The sequence below is a fragment of the Apodemus sylvaticus genome, chromosome 2 (assembly GCF_947179515.1).
Source record: "Apodemus sylvaticus chromosome 2, mApoSyl1.1, whole genome shotgun sequence".
Taxonomy (NCBI): domain Eukaryota; kingdom Metazoa; phylum Chordata; class Mammalia; order Rodentia; family Muridae; genus Apodemus; species Apodemus sylvaticus.
Window position 1 is genome coordinate 62,877,543 of NC_067473.1, and position 14,280 is coordinate 62,891,822.

The following is a 14,280-nucleotide window of genomic DNA, read 5'->3' on the forward strand; positions in this document are numbered from 1 at the left end:
GAGTACTGGGGATTGAAACCTGTATTACCAGCACTAAACAAGTGCTCTACCACTAGCCAAAATCCTTTTCCTTTTGTTTCCATTCTGATACAATCTCTGAGTTATAGGCCAGCTTGGTCTACACAGTCAGTTCCAATCCAGTCACAGTTACATGATGAGGACCTGTCTCAAACAAACAAAAACCACAAACACTTCAACAGAATTACTCAGCATTTTGGTGTACTTTTCCAAGAACCTGTTACTTGGGATAATACTGTATTTATAATAGTGCATCTCTTTAGAACAGTTTGCTGTTTTCTATTTCTATCAATTTTCTTTAAAAAAATTTTTTTTTATATATTTGATTGTTTTACCTCAATGTATTATGTGCTTGGTATCTTTAAAGGCCAGAAGAAAATATCAGTTCTGACATTGAGTTCGAGGGTTGTGAGCAGTCATAGAGTGATGGGAACTGAAGACTCTTAACTTCTAAGGCTCTCTCCAGCTCCCATTGTACAACGATTTTCAAATGATCTCTGCAAGTGGTTGTTTGGAATTGTTTAGAATTTAGTTTTGAATCAGACATTGGCACAGGCCTGAACCTAGAGTAGCTGAGGTAGGATGACAAGTTTCAGGGCAGTTTGAGCTACAAAGCTTAAGGAATAAATCATTAGGCTGGTTGTCAGTATGAGCTGCGATTGGATAAACTGGTTACGGCAGCATGTGGGTTGAAATGTTGCACGCAGCTGAAATGTTGTAAGCTGGGCTGACAAATCGATGACGAAGGAACCTTGGGCTCCAAGCACCTCACTGTGTCTTGAACCAAAAGGGTGAGGAATTTGTAGAGGGGCAATGTTAGAATTTGGGAAGAAATAAAAAGTAGAGCGACATGTAATTAGGCAATTAAAAAACAAACAAACAAAAACCCAAGCAACGACTATACAGTTTTATACTAGGTTGGCAGCTCAACTTATTTTGCCTTTTGTGTCAGGGTGATGCTTAGCTTCTGCAGAACTGAAAAAATGTCTCAATCCCTATCCTATGCTGAATCTCCAGAATTCTCATTTTTGTTTTAGTTTTTTTTTGAAGACAGGGTTTCTCTGTGTAGCCCTGGCTATCCTGGAACTCACTCTGTAGACCAGGCTGGCCTCGAACTCAGAAATCTTCCTGCCTCTGCCTCCCAGAGTTCGGGGATTACAGGCGTGCGCCTGGCTAGAATTCTCATCTTTTAAGACTATTTTCCCCATAACAGTGATACGCTGTCTCAAAAATAGTACTCTGAATAATTTTTATTTTTATTTTTTGCAACTAGCTGATGATAACAAGACAATTTGCATCGGCTTAGTATGTAGTTAAACCTTGGAACTGTGATTGCCCTTTCACATTATTTTATTATGAACCTGGCACTAGTTTGGTATTTTAATTCCTCAATGCATGTGCAATTATAATGAAACAGCAAAAAAAAAAAAATCCATAATTTTCCTATTATCTACAAGGTAGCGACGTTTCAGTTTAAAAGAATCGCCAGTGTTTTTTTTTGTTGTTTTTCGAAAAGCAGTAAGCAGCGTGGCCTAGATATTTCCCGTTGGCTCACTCTGGCCTCACCTTCCCAGCCTTGGGATTAAGAAATCAACTACGGATGGAAGGTCGCAGTTAGCACGGCGTGGGCGTGCAGGGCGACAGGCAGCCGAGAGCCCAGGAGGCTGTCGTGCGTCCTGCGGAAACGCCGCTCTGCATCACGGCCTGTCCCAAGCTCTCGCTCGCCCAGACTCAGATTCAGACTAGCGGCTTCCGGCTGTCCGAGGCGTAGCAAAGGGGGTCGGAATGTCTGATTCACACTGTGTGGATGTCGCGGTTTTTCTTTTTCCTGAACCTGACCTGTCCCGGCTCGGGCACCGGGGAGGGTCAGCGGCCTGAGGATAAGGTTAGATGTCCTTGGCTCGGGCTCGGCTCTCCCACGGGCTTGCGATTCCGCCAGCATCCATCACGAATGCATTACCCCGGAGAACTTCCGTCGAATTACTTACTCCGACTCCCTCAAAGCTTGGCACTTGTTAATTCGGGGCTGGGCCGCCAGCGCAGCAAGCAGAAATGGCCTACATGACCTGACGCTTAGACGCCTGGGGCCGTACAGGCTCCGGAGTCGGCTAAAAGAGTAACAATCTCGCGAGACTTAGCCTCCGAGAGGGGCGGGGTAAGCACACGTGAACGCGCTCTGCAGCCGTTAGGGCGGCACCCTACGCGGGAGGGGCAGGGTGGAGCGAAGCGAGTTGGATGGCGATTGGCCGAACCCCCACGGGAAACGACTAGGCGCGAGCAGCGTGCGCGCTCCCGTCGCGGCGGCGGCGGTGGCGAGCGGCGTCAGAGCTCGCTAGGGGGGGTTGACGGCTTCTGGCGGGTGTCGGGAGGAGGCGAGAGTCGGCTTAGCCCGTGTCACGTCTGTCTCAGAAACCGGACGGAGAGTGAGGGCACAAGGCTCGCTGTCGAGGGGGCTTCCATCTTCCACGTCCACGCCGTCGTGAGGAGCGCTGCCCGGACTCTCCGACTCCTCATTCGCAGGCCTCGAGGCCGCGGCGGCCACCGAGACAGCGCCGCACCTCCCCCATCCCTTCCCCTCGTCCCCCGCCCGCCAGGGCCCGGCCGGTGCCCCACCCCCGCCTGCCTGCCTGCCTGCCCGACCGCCCGCCCGCTACGCCGCCGCCATGTCGGCGCAGGCCCAGATGCGCGCTATGCTGGACCAGTTAATGGGCACCTCTCGGGACGGTAAGTCGCTGCCAGAGCCCTGGGGGTGGGGGAGGGGCCGCTGCCGGGGAGGGGGAAGGCCTCCGAGGGAGCACTTAGGTGCGCGCGTGCGGTCGAGTAAGGGGCTCCCAGATTGGTAGCGCGAGGTCCCCGTCTCTCTTCCAGTCCAATCAGGGCTTGGCAGGCGGGCTTGGGGGCGGTGACCGTGCGGATTGGCGGGAACTGCTGCCAATGGGGCGAGGTGGGGCCTGGGAGCAGAAAGGAGAGTTTGTGCATTTTGCTATTGACTTGGCGGGGTTGGGAGAGCCCAAGTCTGTTTTGCGTAGTTGGGCGATCAGTTACGAGTATTGATTAGGGCCCGGCAGAGCGCTAAGGTCTCCACCCCCAGCTCCTTTACTCTGGGCTTTCGGATCACCCCTCGCCGCCGTCCTCTAGAGCGTGGAGAGAAACACCCCCTCCCTCCCTGGTCTTAAGGAAACCTTCATTACTAACCCCCAGTTCCAGGGACGCTTCGACGAGCCCTACAGAATCAACTTTTTTTTTTCGTGTGTGTGGAAAATCTGACCCAAACCATGGTTTCTTAAAGTGGGTGTGTTTGGCCCCATTTTGTAGAAGTGTTTAGGCCTATTTTTTTTTCCACCGAGAGACCTCCATTTTGTTAGACCACTTAATAGAGACGTCAGTAAATATTGGCAAATTTTACATATGTTGCAAACAATCATTTTGGATATTTGATGCCCACTGAATTAGATTTGAAGGAGAGAAAGGGCTTTTTAAAACGCAGTTAGGTTAGAATCTTTGTAGGAAGTTATTTATGTATTGGATTATTTTTTGCTTCTAAAAATGATGAAATGTTGCTTTTTGGGGATAATTAATAATGTACTTTCAAATTAAAGTTCAGCACTTTCTTAAAAAACAAGTCCAAATCCTGACTTGTAAAAACTCGTTTAGGCAACTTTCTTAGTAATTTAAATTTTTTTTTTGACAAGTTTGGCTTATAAGAAAGACTAGTAAATGTAGCTTAATTGTAATTCCTGTTGAATTTTCTTGATTTCTTTGTAGAAAAATACGGGAGAAGATAAAACCTATTTCAAATCTTTTTAGTAATACTTAACACACCGTTCAGTGTATGGTTATGTCCTAATAAAAACCCACTGTGAACGTTTCTTAATAGAACATTAAGACAGATACAGGTGGTTAACAGATTTATTGTGTGAGAGGAGGGAAAAGTGGAAAGAAATTAAGATATATTTGTGTATAGTAAGTAATCCCTTGAAAGTTAACTAATTAAAAACACCACTGGAATAACCTAACTTTTCATGTTTGGGTAAGAATGTTTATAATTGCAGCATGTCTTAACTTTCTTCCTTTTCCATCATAAGTGAGGATATTTAGAAGGGGCTTCATACATGAACTTAACATTTGTTTCTTTGTAATAACATTTTAGAAATCTTTAAGGCTTACTTTATGTAGTCTTTTTAATTTGGATTGATGCCATTATTGGTATCTTATGCATAGATAGGCGGCTTTCTTTATATATTACCAGGAGGTTAGTTGGATCAAGGTAACTATGACCTGACAATTTTCTGTTAGCAGCCCCCTCTAATATTACAAAACTGAACTGTTAAATATGTAGTGTATCTATAAATTTCTCCCTGTAATCCCAGAAGCAAGCTGGATTCTGAAAATTTACTCTTTATTTAAATTTATATTCCTGTCTCTGTCCCTGAATATTTTTTTACCCCTTCAGACCAATTGAATGTAAAAATGAACTCATTTTTATGAGTAAGCAATAGTATTTAGCTGAAGTAATTTGATTTTCAGTGTTGCATTGATTCAGAAGAAACATCAATTTTTGTCTTGGTAGAAGAACACTGAGGCCAGAGAATTTCAGTGAGTTCAAGGCTATCTTGAGTCAAGGTTATATAGTTCCAGGCTAGCCTGAGTTAAGGCAAGACCCTGCCTCAAGCAGAAACAATAAAGAACAACTACTTTTATGGGGAAAAAAAAAAAGGATTGACTGTTAACCAGGTGTAGTGCAGTGAGACCCCTAGCTCAATAAAACAAAGAGAAAGCCTTTTTAAGGTACCCATATTAGTTCTTTCATATATTGGAGATAACAGTACATTTCCTTCTTATTTAATGAATTTGTACTTCAGAACCTTGAAATAAAATCAGAATTACTTTTTTGTATACAGTAAACAAAATTACCCAAGAATAGGGGAACATAGATATATCACTGAGAAGAACTGTAATTTGAACCATATAATGGAAAACCTTGTGTTACACACCTGGGACAGTTTACCAAAAATACTGTGTGTTTGGCCTTAAGAGATGGAATTGGGGACCCAGAAAGTAGGAGAGAGAGATGGAAAAGGTAGGTAAGGGTGGGTATTTAAAGGAGTTTTGGTTTTTGTTTGTCCCTGCAGACAACTATGAAAACAGCCATGACTATTTCTGGTGGTGGTGCTTTAGATGGCAATTACCCCCTTAACAGTATTATATTTATGAAGGAATCTAAAACAATAAAGGAATCTGGGACTCTGAGAAGATGTTGCTCCCTGTTTCCGAATATTTCCCACCCACACTTTTCTAAAAAGGTTTTAATTCCTTTTTAAATTACTTGAATATTTAAGTCTGTTGGTTAAGTTTATCATCAGTTACTTAAATCAACTAATCACTTAAGTATCTTAAAGCTTACTAGAATCCTTAGAAATTAGGAATTGTGGTGGTAGTAAAATAGATAACTTAGATCATTTGTTGATCTAAGTTCAAGAAAGGACAGTCCATGATGTGGGGGTCGCTTTGGACAGTCAGAAGGGCAGCTTGGTGGCATTGGGAGGTTGGGCATTGGGAGGATGATCAGGAGGTGGGAGAGAAATGCATAAGGGAGATGGGAGGGCCAAAGACAAACTTTGCCTTCTTTGCAATTTTGCCTAGGGCCCTGGTGGTGGCAACCGCCTGTGTGCCACTGAAAATCGTGCCGATGCCTGGCATACTGCATAAATGGAAGCAGGGTACCGCGTGAGTTGAAACATTGGTCACACTATATAAAGTTTGTATATGTGAATCAGTGTAACTCAAACCCATGTAACTGGGGGTCTGTCTATATTTGGAATTTCCTAATAAGACTTAAGTTAAGGAAAAGAACACTGGGCTGAGACTCAGGAGACCTGGTTTCTAATTAGAAGCTTGGGTAAGTCACATAACCTTTTTGCCTCAAATTAAATTTATAATTTGTTATATGGGAAGCCAAATAATTTTCTGTTATACTAAAAATGTTAAATATAATCAGTTTTTCTTAGGAAAAAACCTCAAGTAGGTACACATTACTAGTATTTTAATCTCAATTTTAAAAGGAATTATATTTAAAATTTTTTTTGTCTTAGAAAAGAGAGGTAATTAATTTGTTTTCCCTGATCATATTCCAGATGGTAACAGTAACATAGGAAATTTTAAGAAACTTAAAATTGAGTTTTGTTTTATCATGAGAATTGTTTTTGTGATAGTTGAGAAAAAGCACTGTAGTGCGCTCAGATGGACCGTGGTCATTTTGACTAGATTTGGATTAATTGTAAGAATGCCCCTTGGCATAAATCCTCTTTGTGAGCGCATAGTTTGGTTATGAATATCTGTTTGTGATTTCAGAAAGACTTAGAAAAGTACAATTAAAGTGAATTAAACAAGATTGAGGTGGACTGGAACACTACTACCTCTCCAGGGATAGGATCAGACTCCAGGCTTTGCATATGCTGGGGAACCTCTGAACCTCCCCCCCCCCCCCAAACTGTTTATGCCCTTAGGGCTAGGACCTGGACCCAGATTACATCCGACATTTTCAAGTTTGAAGGTTGAAGGTTGTTCTAAGGATACCATGCTTTTAAAATTGTTTTTATGGGACACAAATCATTTCTGAAAGGTTAAAATGAACTAGGAATGATAGTGTTTCTTCAAATGTGCCTTCAAAGCCAACCTGTAGACCCAAAGTGTAGATCATAGAAATGAAATTTTACGGTGAGTAGCTTGAGCAGACAAGTTATTTACAGTTGGGGATATATCTTAGTGGTGGAGCACTTTCTCAGCATGTGCAATGACCTGTACAATCTTCAGTACCACAATCCTTCCTTCTAACTCCTCTGACTGACAAAAAGCATCCTAATGACTCTGTACCCTGTTAGGGATGTTGGCCAATGTTCTGGAGTAGTAGATCATTATTGTTGTGTATGGGGCTCTCCTCTGATCCTAGCATTCAGCTGTGGAGGCAAGAGAATCAGGAGTGACCCACACTCAAGCTACATAGTTAATTTGAGGCTATCCTAGGCAGCATGAAACACCATCTCAAAAGCCAAATCAACAACACACCAAAAACATACATAAAATTTTTTAGATAGTTTTAGCTATTTGGAATAGTAATTTTACTGGGTTATAGGATACTCCCTCAGTTAATAATGCAGGATGTTAATCTTAACTGCTACCTAGTTGTGTAGTATATGGTAACATATAAAATTGAAAGAAAGTCATTTTAGGTAATAAACTTGGAAAATGCAGTTCAGAAAGTAATTTACCTATTCTAATACAAGTTTAGAAATACCTAATTAATACATATATATCTGTATAAAACATTACTGCCAAATTATTGAATCAAACATTTCAAGTAGTGATTTTCTTCTGTGGGTTTATCTTTGTAAAATCACCTTTATTGTAACTTGGGTTTCTTGTCATCAACACTCATATTCTCTTAATTTTCTTCTCATCTTAATGAATTACACTTATATCTTGGTCAGTTGTAAGTCTTCCTTTTATTATATTTGGCTCATTTAATTTTAAGTAAAAGAGGTGTAGCCTTTAATGTACAAGCATACATTTTAAAAAATACAATAATGGGATATTTCTTAGTCTAGAGCATGTACATATAAGGCCAAACAGTTTTCATGTGTGTCTGTAACCATTTGATTTTGTCAATGTTCAGGCATCTCCAAAACATTGAAGAACTCTTGTTAGTACTTGAATAGTGAATCAGTTAAAAGTTTCCCCCTCATTTTATATTTTGAATTCTAAATAATATTTCTATCTACAGAGCAGTCCAGAAAACAATAAAAATCTCACCTCATAGAACCCTGTTATCTTGGAATCTCTGCAGTTGTTTAGCACTCCTCAAGTAAGCCTATGTTTTTGAGACAGTATTTCAGGTAAAAAAAAAATAGAACAGAAGATAAATTATTTTTTGTGACTTTGTAAGCATTATAAGTAGCAAGTATGTTTCTAGTTAAAATAGGATGTCAACTAAGGATAAAATGTGTACAGGATGGGTACTTCAAAGCAAGTAGATGTCATGGTCATGCTCAGGTACATTGAATCATTTGTTCAGTAACATGTTTCTTACAGACAGTGAGACTTAAAGTTGCTTACGGTTCAGATAAGCAATGGGCTGAGCACATGTCCATAGATGGCTTAACACTAAATGAAGATCAGTGAGTGTGGTAGGACTAGAGAAAATGAGATAGTTGCTTCTTAATGAGCTTCTAGCTGGGCATGGTACGGACTTGTAATCCCTTTGAGAGGTTTAAGCAGGAGTACCTAGAATTCCAGGCTGGGCTGGGCTCAAACAAACAAAAAGTGAAATTGCAAACATGGAAGGATTACATTTGTAATCCTAGCATTCAACCATTTTGGAGGCTGAAGCATAAGATGATGAGTTTTAAGGTCAATGTAGGTTTCAAAGAAAAAAAAAGATGCATTAAGCAGTTCAGGACTGCTAATTTTGAGGAAATATAAACAGGCCTAGCCACCCTGTCTGCGAAGAATTTGTAGACTAAGAAGACGAAAGAAGTTGGATCATCTTATTGGAGAAAAAAATGAGGGAGTGAAACAGGGTAAGTTTGTGAGAGGAATCTTAACAGCTTTAGCACCCAAAGAAAAACCAGTCTGTTCCTTTTTGGGTATGGGTGGGTGTGGGTCTGGGTCTATGCATGAGTGTGCATGCAGGTATGTATGTGTAAGAGAACAGTTTCTGGTATTGTCCCCATGACCAGTGACCTGGGATCTGTCTGTGTCTATCCATGCAGGCTAGAATTACAAGTGTGTACCACTGTGGATAAAGTTTTTTACTTGGGTTCTAAGGAGCAAACTCCGGTCCAAGCAAAGCACTTCAGCAATGCAGTTAATTGGTCCAACTGGTTGTTTTATGCTTGCCATGGAATTCCTGACTCAAGCTATCCTCTAACCTTAGCTTCCTATTGCTGGGACAATAGGCATGCGTCAGTGTTCTACTCCTGTTCTTATGGGTTTAAATGATCATTTACTAGCAGCTTTTTGAAATGAAAAGGCAGGGCTAAAATATAAAATAGATTTATCAATTTTGTAGGCTTATTGAGGGCATAGAGGAAAGTAGTTTTTAAAGAATTAAAAGTTTATGGGGCTGGAGAGATGGTTCAGTGGTTAAGAGCATTGACAGCTATTCCAGAGGTCCTGAGTTCAACTCTCAGCAACCACATGGTGGCTCACAACCATCTGTAATGGGATCCGATGTCTGAAGACATCGACAGTGTGTATGGATATATATGTATATGTATATATGTGTGTGTGTGTATATATATACATATATATATAATTTATTTCAGTTTTTTGTTTTAGCTGAATAACATATCAAAGGCATCAGAAAGTAACATGTAGTTCAGTCAATTGAGTAAATGTATCTTGTTTCTTAACATTGGCCAGAGAAAGAACTTAACTTATTTTTTTTTTGTAGAAAACACTCTATTGACCCATATGTTTTAATTTAGTTGTGAACCATGTACAACTGATGTTTGACCTATTTGACTCAACGTGAAAAGAATTTAACCAGCTGCCCTTGCTGACTCTTTTATCCTGTCTCAAGAATATGGTAAATTGTTTGTTTTTATTTTCTTGAGACCTCAGATTTCTGTAGGCCTCAATTTTATATTTTAAGAGTTAAACTATCCAAAGCGTTGATTTTCAGTTAGGGAGGGGGGGTATTTATAGAGGATACATACTGTACCAAGTTTTGTGTTGTATTCTGTTCTGTCGTCTATATATTATACCCTTTACAGTTAGTGCTTAAAGATGTTTTAAATAAAGGTTTAGTTTTTATAAATTTATTTTTAGAAATACAAAATAGAAATTCCTATATCCCAGGATGACCTTGAACTTCTGATCTTCCTGACTGGCTTGAGAATGATAGAATTATAGGCATGGGCTATCTCATCTAATTTTGTTTACTGGGCATCAAACTGAGGGTTTCATGCATGCTGGACAAAACACTCTACAAATAAACACTTATTTGGCCAGATATAGTGTCTCATACCTGTAATTCTGCTTAGTGAGTGGCTAAGGCAGGAGAGTTTCCGTGTTTCAAGCCAGCTGGGCTACAGAATGAGATTGTTTCAAACTCTAAGACCCCCCCCCCAAAAAAAAAAAAAAGAATAACAAAACAAAAACACCAAACCATTTGTTAGCTACTGTTCTGGATCACAGTGTGTTCCAGACTATCAAATGTATGTTTGTTTGTTTGGTTGGTTGGTTGGTTGGTTGGTTGGTTGTTTTTTTTTTTTTTTTTTTGTGATAGGGTTTCTCTGTGTAGCCCTGGCTGTCCTGGAACTCACTCTGTAGACCAGGCTGGCCTCTAACTCAGAAATCCACCTGCCTCTGCCTCCCAAGTGCTGGGATTAAAGGCGTGCGCCACCACCGCCCAGCTCAAATGTTTATTCTTGAGATGCATGGCAACAATTAGGTTTAAGAAAGTCTTGTGACTCCTTCCTTCCTTCCTTCCTTTTTTCCTTCCTTTTTTCCTTCCTTCCTTCCTTCCTTCCTTTTTTCCTTCCTTCCTTCCTTCCTTCCTTCCTTCCTTCCTTCCTTCCTTCCTTCCTTCCTTCCTTCCTTCCTTCATTTATATTTTTGTATAGAATAGTTTAGGGCATGGGAGGGGAATTGAAGGGGTAGTAGAGACAGAAAGGGGGTGGAGGGAGGGAGGAAAAGTAGAGTGGAGCCCGGAAGAGAATGGAGAGAGAGGGGGGAGTAGGGTAAGGGGAGAGGAGCTTTTTTCCTTTTTCTTTTGTTTGTTTGTTTGTTTGTTTGTTTTTTCTAGACGGCGTTTCTCTGTATAGCCCTGGCTGTCCCTGCCTCTGCCTCCCAGAGTACTGGGACTACAGGTGTGCGCCACCACCACCCGGCTTCTTTTTTTTTTTTTTTTTTTTTTTGAGAGTGAATCTGTATGGTACTGGACCTTCTTTTGGTTTTTCAAGACAGGGTTTCTCTGTGTGGTTCTGGCTGTCCTGGAACTCACTCTGTAGACCAGGCTGGCCTTGAACTCATAAATCCACCTGCCTCTGCCTCCCAAGTGCTGGGGGTCAAAGGCCTGTGCCATCACGCCTGGCTGGCACAGGACCTTCTTATGTTAACTAGGCTGTCCTGGAACTGTGATCCAACTCTTTCTGTTCCTGAGTGCTGAGATTAAAGGTACCTTGCTTGGCTCTCACGGTTTTGATGCACACTGAAAATTCAAGTAGATAAATGTTTCCCACTCTTACTGGATTTTGTTTGTTTGTTTGGTTTTGGTTTTTTGGATTTGTTTTTTTCGAGACAGGGTTTCTCTGTGTAGCCCTGGCTGTCCTGGAACTCATTCTATAGACCAGGCTGGCCTCAACTCAGAGATCCGCCTGCCTCTGCCTCCCAGAGTGCTGGAATTACAGGAGTACACCACCACCGCCCGGCGTCTGTTTGTTTGTTTTTATTGTTTCCTATTAATACATTTTGATTTTTTTTTTATGAGACAGGACTTTTTTTGTGTAGCCCTGGCTGTCCTGAAAGTTGCTCTGTAGACCAAATTGACCTTGAACTCTAAAGATCACTTTTCTCTGCTTCCTGAGTGCTGAGATTAAAGGCATGTACCACCACTACAGACAAAATATTTTTTGTCAACTAACTTTCTAAAAATTTTAAGTTTTATGTGTGTATGTGCACAAGCTTTTGGTGGGGTGGTGCTGAGTATTGGTCCTCTGGTCTTATACAAGCTAGGCAAGCACTTGGTGTTTTAGACAGGTTTTAGTGTGTATATCAAGCTGGCCTGTATAGCTCTAGGCAGACTTTGAAATTGTGGTCCTGCTTCTTCAAGGAGTTGTCATTACAGGTTTGTGCTTAAATTAATTTTAAAAAGACATTTGTATTGCCATAAAAATAAAGACAAATAGAAAGGCATATTAATAGAACTAGACTTTTTTTTTTTTTTTTTTTTTTTTTTGAGACAGGGCATCACAATGTAGCCTTGGCTCGCCAGGAACTCTGAATGTAGAACAACAGGCTGGCCTCAATACAGAGATATGTCAACCTCTGCTTCTCAAGTGCTAGGATCAAGGGGGTATACCACCATGCCCAGCTTGGATCCTTGTCACTTAAAATTCCATATGCTTAAAGCTAGTTTGTCAGGTCAATATTAAATAGGTAACATTGCCCAGAAGAAACTTCTTTCTTGAGTTAATGTTTCTTACTGGGTGGTAAGTATCTTGTTTATGAAATTGAATGATATCCCAAATCACCTTGTACCAATTCCATATTTTGGAAAATACTGTCCTAGGTTTTCATGTAAGATGTAAAATTACTTGCCAGTCTCTATATCCAGTGTATATCTGGGCCTATGAATAGCAATGACTAACTAGAAACAACAAAACTTGTAAACTAGCGAGTTCTTGGTCATTTCTTGGGAGATCATCTAGACCTGCAGAATGAAATTATTTATCTTGGTTTCTCATTTTCCTTTAGTGTTGGTTCATGAGAGCCACTAGTTTTGCAGGATGTCACAAACACAGTGACAGTGTGAAATGAGAATGCGGTAATAGAAACTGAGAGAACATGATGTGATTTAAGGAACAGAGAGGGATATACTTGCTAGGAAAGAGATGTTTTATCTTAGACTCTAGAAACTGTTAATAGTATAGAGAGTTTGTGTTGCAATTTAATTTGTAATATTCGAGGGAGTATTGACCACAGTGGTGTTTTGTCTTGTGTTCTTTTTGTTTTTAAATTCATTTGTGTGTGTACGTATACTTATGTGTATGTGCACATGTGTACAGTACCAGAAGAAGGCAGAAAAAGGCCCCTGGAAGTGGAGTCCCAGGCAGTGGATGACCAGCCTGGTGGGTGTGGAGAGTCAAGCCTAGGTCCTCTGTAGGAGCATCTGAGTTCCTTTAACTGCTGGGCTGTTTACCCATGGTGGTAGTCATTGATTGTTGATTGACTCATTTTAAGGCGTAATTAATAGCAGTAGAATTTCAACTACTTTCCTTGGCATCCCTCAATTCATATTTTCTTCCCCCACCTCCCTCATATGGTCTCTCTATGTAGTCCTGGCTGTCCTGGAAATCTCTATATAGATGAACCTCACCTGAAATTCACAAAGACCTTCCTGTCTCTATCTTCCAAGTTGTTATTTTTTTCAGAAATTTGGTGTGTGTAGGCTTCATTTCTTTGTCTTGTCTGTCTTGCCCAGGCTGGCCTTAATTTTAGGTGATCTCCTGCCTCTATCTTCTGAGTGCTTGGATCACAGGTATGAGCTACCAGTAATCCTAGATAGACAAAAAAATAATCTGATATATTTTAATATTTACAAATTAACACTTATGTTTAAGTGACACATTCTTTTGATACCGATTATAGTTATCTGATTTTGAAAACAAAACACCTATATGAATGAACAAGTAGTACTTGGTATATTTTGCTCATATTTTAAAGTGAATGGCAGAGTCCCCAGAGGCAGCTCTTGTATGTGATATATGTTCGATACTACAGTTTTTCTGCTGTGCTATTTTGTAGTTTTAAGGCTTACATCTCCTTCCTGATACGTGTTTTTCATTTTAACTTGTCCTTATGTTGTCACTAGTACTCTCTCTTTTTTTTTCTTTATTGATTTTTGATTTGGGAATGTTTTCCTTGATGTTTATAGTCATTTTGAACAATTTGTGACTTGTTTGTTTCACTCATTCTCTATTCCCTGATAGCCTAGAACAGCTTCAGAATTGCTTGGATTAGTGATGAGCCCTACCACACCCACCTCTTTGAGAGACTTTTTAATGAATAAATCAGCTAATTGTATCATCATTGGTTCTTTTCAGCAATTTCCTAAGACAGCCTTTAATGTGGATGGGTGCTTGCTATACATCTGTAATTCCAGCAGTTGAGAAACTGAGGCAGAAGAATCATAAGTTCTAGCTAACCTGGTCTACATAGTGAGATACCCCATCTGAAAAGAAAAAAATTAAAAGAATAAGAAAAAAAAAACATAGCTTCTATTACTTCTAATTTTGTTTGTAGAAAAACTCTGGATAGAAGGCACCAGATAACCAGAGTACAAGTGTTACTGTATCAGAATTGAACTTCAACTCTGTGTCAAAATAAAGTTTTAGCAGGCTGTAATTTTGACATGCATGTTAAATTCTGTATAATCTTATTAAAAATATTTTGAGTGAAGGGCTCACTCTATAGCTCCTCAGTTTGGTCTAGAACTCACTATGTAGTACCACTGGCTTCAAGCTTACTTATTGGCAGTGC

The 14,280-nt window shown here is 40.4% G+C and overlaps 1 protein-coding gene across 10 annotated transcripts in view; it reads left to right on the top strand.

Moving 5' to 3' along the window:
- The first annotated feature begins 2,300 nt into the window (after positions 1-2,300).
- The window catches only part of Luc7l2 (LUC7 like 2, pre-mRNA splicing factor), a 55,879-nt gene continuing 43,899 nt past the window's right edge, over positions 2,301-14,280 (top strand). For 4 of the 10 annotated variants that reach the window (XM_052173470.1, XM_052173471.1, XM_052173478.1 and 1 more), the window contains exons 1-2: positions 2,301-2,742; positions 5,662-5,745. In XM_052173470.1, the coding sequence (XP_052029430.1) occupies positions 5,708-5,745 (38 nt within the window). In that variant the 5' untranslated portion in view covers positions 2,301-2,742; positions 5,662-5,707. Of the gene's footprint in view, positions 2,743-5,660; positions 5,746-9,503; positions 9,605-14,280 lie in introns of those variants that run through there. The other 6 variants (XM_052173473.1, XM_052173479.1, XM_052173480.1 and 3 more) reach the window with 5 other exon arrangements.